The sequence below is a fragment of the Parasteatoda tepidariorum genome, chromosome 8, assembly GCF_043381705.1.
Source record: "Parasteatoda tepidariorum isolate YZ-2023 chromosome 8, CAS_Ptep_4.0, whole genome shotgun sequence".
NCBI lineage: Eukaryota > Metazoa > Arthropoda > Arachnida > Araneae > Theridiidae > Parasteatoda > Parasteatoda tepidariorum.
Window position 1 is genome coordinate 86,272,126 of NC_092211.1, and position 5,410 is coordinate 86,277,535.

The 5,410-nt window shown below is 36.0% G+C and overlaps 1 protein-coding gene across 1 annotated transcript; it reads left to right on the forward strand.

Annotated features, from left to right (window-relative positions):
* The first annotated feature begins 940 nt into the window (after positions 1-940).
* Positions 941-2,014, forward strand: LOC139426168 (protein zntA-like). The gene has a single exon (XM_071183960.1). The coding sequence runs from the start codon at positions 941-943 to the stop codon at positions 2,012-2,014; it is 1,074 nt and encodes a 357-aa protein (XP_071040061.1).
* The last annotated feature ends 3,396 nt before the right edge of the window (positions 2,015-5,410 follow it).

Consider the following 5,410-nt stretch of genomic DNA (forward strand, 5'->3'; position numbering starts at 1 on the left):
TAACTGCCCCAGGCGCCCAGATAAATATTGATGATGATGAAATGCTTCAAATGGTTTGTTTGGCCTGCTGAGAACGTTGAAAATGGCTTGGTTGGCAACGTTAAATATGGTAGTTTAACTTTTCCTCCAGAACAGCAAATTTCAGCTGTTTCATTCTTAAATTTGAGAGCACTACAAAACGCACATAATTTATTAATTTTTCCGATGATGACGCTGGATGAGCACTATAGTTAGCAGTCGGATCATAGTGAAATGCACTAAGATTCAAATCAGAGTATTGGCAGCATCTGAATAGTGAAGTGACTACCTTTATGACTCGCTCGTACGAAAAGGTTAAATTGAAATGTATTACCATGTGTACTCATGGCAAAATACAAAATTCGTTTTTCAGAGAACGAATTTAGAAAAAGTCATATTTTCAAAGTTAGGAAAATAGTAGGAAGCATGTCTGGAGAACTTTTTAAGCAAATTGAAAATTGTTTTGCACACAATCATAAAATTCTTTCATACAAAGATGCGAAATATCCCTGTAAAATTTAACCTTTAGTAAATATTTTTTAATTTTTTTTACTATTTTATTTAGTAATAGTAAATTCAATCACATCATCAATAACATCATTTTAAAGGCAAAACACAAAATTTGTTCTTCAGAAATCGAATTGTGAAAAAGTCATATTTTTAAAGTTCGGTTTCTACGAAAACCAACTATGACGAAAAAAGTAGGAAAGATCAAAAGATATCAAAACCAGGCTATTGTTAAGGTTTTCGATGTGTGGACGCCGGACTCTGATGTGAAGGTAGCACGCTGATTGTAAGATAAGTATTCTTGCGTTTAATTTGTGCTAGTTAGTTGAAATTTACTTAAGTAAGTTTTGTTCTTTATGTGTTTATTGTGGAAGATAGTTTAGCGACGGTTGATTCTGGGTGGGACCAGAGTTTCATGGCCTCACCTACTGATTTATCACAAAATGGTCCTGTTCAGGACCAGCAAAATACGATTTCACCTCTTATCTCCGAGAGTCCTATGGACGCGGTAGTTATTATTGAGGATTCAAATGCCAATCTAAACGCCGCTGTTAAAGAGGGATGCACCCCTTCCAAAAATATTTCAGATATAAGCTATCCTAACACCAGCAAAACGTATAAAAAGAAAAAGCGGAAAAATCGCCGCAAAAATACAGTTCAATCAACGGATGAAGATTGTACGGACTTAGAATCCGACGCCCACACTGACAACTTAATCGATAAGGAAGATTTAGATTTGAACCTTATTAATGATATCGCTATACCTTTTGAAAATATGTTAATCGAAACCCTTGAGCTATTGAGAAATTTCGCTAATTTTAAAAATCTAGGTCATAAGGTCGCACAGACCCTGAATAAAATTAATGACCACCATAACCAGTTCAAAAATAAATATCTCGAACTCAAAAGCAAAATATCCAACGAAAATACCCTATTTAGTGTCCTCTCAGAAACCACCACGGAAAAAATTGATACTTTCGCCCAAGATAATAAAAATCAATTTCCTTCTATCCCGTTTTTTGATCAAAATGACTCACGTGATAACAATATGGACATAAACTTTCCTGATACCTTAAACCAGAATTGCAGAGGAAATAATATTTCTTTTTCAAAAACAAAAAGGTTCAAGACAACACCACCATCCCCAACTAGGATAAATCATATTATTAATGACCCCAATCCAGAAGACGACTTCACTCTTCAAAAGAAAATATCCAAAATTCCCCCCATCGTAATCAAGGACAACAATTTCAACTGGAAGGATTTTAATAAACAGCTCCAAGATAAGGATATAAAAGATTATAACGCAAGAAATAATGGTGATTACTTCACTATAAAAACCAAGAAAACAGAAGACAGATGTCGCATAATGACAATTTTAAAAGAAGCAAATATTGCTCATCACACATACAGCCTACCAGAAGAACGTACCTTTAGAGTCGTCGTCAAAAAAGTACCAAAAGAATACAGTGCAGAAGATGTGCAATAAGAACTAGCAAAAGTAAACTCTTCTGTTATTAACGTTACTCAAATGTATAGACGGAACCATGGTAACAAAATTCCTATGCCCACTTTTGTCGCAACCCTAAACAAGGAAATCCCCAGCTGTAAAGACATTTACAATATTAAATACCTGTTCAATATGTGTATCAACATAGAAGAATACAGAAAATCCGACCGCCCCTCACAATGCCACCGATGCCAGGATTTCTTCCACGGCCAAAGACTGTGCAACCATCCTCACCGCTGTGTAAAATGTGCAGGGAACCATGCTACCAATGAATGTACAAAAACAAACGACGAACCTCCAAAATGCTGCAACTGTGGTGGAGATCACCCAGCAAATTACAGTAAGTGCCCTAAATACGAAAGTATTGTTGAAAAAATGTACAATCGAACAAATAATAGAAGATCCTTCAGTAACAGAGAAAATAGAAACAGTTTCAATAGTAATACCACCAGCTCAAGATTTAGCTATGCTAATGTTGTCCAAAACAATAGCACCCAACAACCAATAAATCTAAACCCAGCATTATTACTACAACAAGCTGTGGAAGCCACCAACAACCTTGCAAAATGTATATCCATTTTCCAACAGCAACTCCTAAATATTTCGTAAGCCATCCCAAACCAAGGAACCTCTAGCAGTGATCATGTGTAGAAAATTCTCCTTCACCCCATTAACCATAGCTCTATGGAATGCAAACAACATCCTAACAAAATTCGCCGAATTTCTCGATTTCATTGCAAATTTCAACCCTGACATAATAGCAGTTACTGAAACGCACACAAAGCCCAGCCATAGACTGAAAGTACCGAACTACAACACCTTTAAATGTGACCGTATTATTCGCACAGGCGGCGGGTGCGCGATATTTATCCATAAGAAGTACAAAGCATCAATATACAACCTGAGCAGCGAAAATAATAGAGAAGAAACCTCCATTTTACTACAAATAAACAACAATAATATTAAAATTTCTTGCATCTACAACCCACCGTGTAATGAATTCTCAACAGATTTTATGAAAAAACTATTCCCTCCCAATCTTCCAACGATCGCTCTTGGTGATTTTAATGCTAAAAACGACATATGGGGCTGTAGAAAAGTTAACAAACTTGGAAGACAACTGCACCAGCTCATTAAAGAATTCGGACTCACAGTCTACGCTCCTGAAAAACCCACCTATCTCCATCATAGTGGAATGCACCCTCCAGACATTTTAGATTTCATGATTACAAATACAAGTTCACCTTTTGCTATTGAAACCCTAGATGAACTCAGCAGCGATCATTTCCCTGTCTGGATCACTACTACCTTCGAAATGCAGGATAACAACCAATTTAGACGAAAAACTGACTGGACTCTATACCACAACATCCTTCATCTTACCGATTCTAACGAAGATTCAGCCCTCATTTCCAATGATGATATAAACTCCTCCATTAATAATATCTCTAACGCTATTACCTATGCATATAATGAAGCTACAGAACTCAAACCCATCAACCTGAACAACTATAAACTACCTCATAACATCAAAAAACTTATTAAGGATAAAAATAAACTGAGAAAAAGATTCCAGAGAAACTTCAATCCGGAACTTAAACGTCAACTTAATAAATTAAACAAAATTATAAAAGAAAAATGTAATCAACATAGAAACAGCCTATGGAATGAGAAACTCGAAAGTCTGAACAATAGTGATAATTCAATTTGGAAAATGACGAAGTCTCTTAAGAGATCACCTCTGAACAAAATGCCTTTAAAAGGGTCAAACGGCCCAGTATATACCTCTGATGATAAAGTTAGCATTTTCGCCAACACTATGGAGACCCAATTCAGCAACAATACTGAAAATACCTGCCCCATAAACGATAAAATTATAAATGACCACTACAATAATATTATAAATCAAGACAACCATATTGAGAACAACATCGAACAGACATCAGAAGACGAGGTCACCTGCATCATTAAAACCCTCGCAAATAAGAAAGCTCCTGGGCACGATAATATTACGAACATCATGATAAAAAATCTCCCTCGAAATAAAGTATTCCAAATTGTTAATATTTATAATGCCTCCATTAAAAACCTATATTTTCCCGAGGAATGGAAGAAATCAGACATCATTCTATTCGCCAAGCCCGGTAAAACAGCCTCTAATCCTGAAAACTACAGGCCTATTAGTCTACTCCCTATGTTATCAAAAATCTTTGAAAAAATTATTCAACGAAGACTCAATGATTATATTCACCTACTCCCAAACCAACAATATGGCTTTAGGAAGCACCTATCAACTACCAAGCAGCTTGTAAACATCCTCGAATACATCAGTAATGCTAAATTTAAACACGAAACCGCCCTTATGCTTATGCTCGACGTGGCCAAGGCCTTCGACCGAGTATGGCATAAGGGACTTATCGTAAAACTACATAAAATGAATATTTCATTAGACCTTATTACTTTAATTAACTCTTTCCTTACTGATAGAAAGTTCAGAATTAAAATCGAAAGCTCGTTCTCAGCTTATAAAAACATTCAAGCCGGTGTGCCCCAAGGTAGTATCCTCGGGCCACTACTATACATCTTATACACAGCTGACTTCTCTATTAATAACGAAAATCCAAACGAATTCACAGCCCTATATGCCGACGATACAGCAATTATCACGAAATCTATCAGAAATTTACAAGCCTTCAAATACATGCAAAACAAGATCTACAATATCGAAAAATGGTGCTCACAATGGAAGATAAAACTACACCCGGATAAGTGCCAAATGATTATTTTCAATAGTAAAAATAAAGGTAGAACTATTCCTGATATAGTCCTATACAAGCAGATCATTAAACCCACAAAGAGTGCAAAATATCTAGGAGTCACCATCACCTCTAATTTAAGTTGGAAACAGCACATAAACAAAATTATTGAAAAAGCGAATGGCGCTTATTGGGCCCTCAACTCCATATTAAACTCGAAGTCATCTTTAGACTTAAAATGCAAGCGCACTGTATATCTAATGGCAATTAGTCCAATTCTAGCTTATGCCTGCCCCGCCATTAACACTCTAAGTGATCACTTAAAAAATAAACTCTCTATGGCAGAAGGGAAGATTATAAGAAGACTCGTCGGCGCCCCTAAATGCATTAGCAATAATAGTATAAAAAGGGATCTTAAAATTGATGACATCAACGTCTAAAAAAAAAATTTAAACCAAAATTTCTACGATGAAGCAAAAACCTGTACCACCAGCAACTTTAACTCACTCCTAGATATTGAATTAATTGACGACAACACTAAATTTAGCCCAATCACTGCCTTTTTCCTTAGGGATATGACGTAGCCCTAGCACACGCCATACACTCTCGACTTTTGGTG

Coding starts and splice junctions, on each gene's coding strand:
- LOC139426168 (XM_071183960.1), top strand. CDS start 941: ATGGCCTCACCTACTGATTTATCACAAAATGGTCCTGTTCAGGACCAG.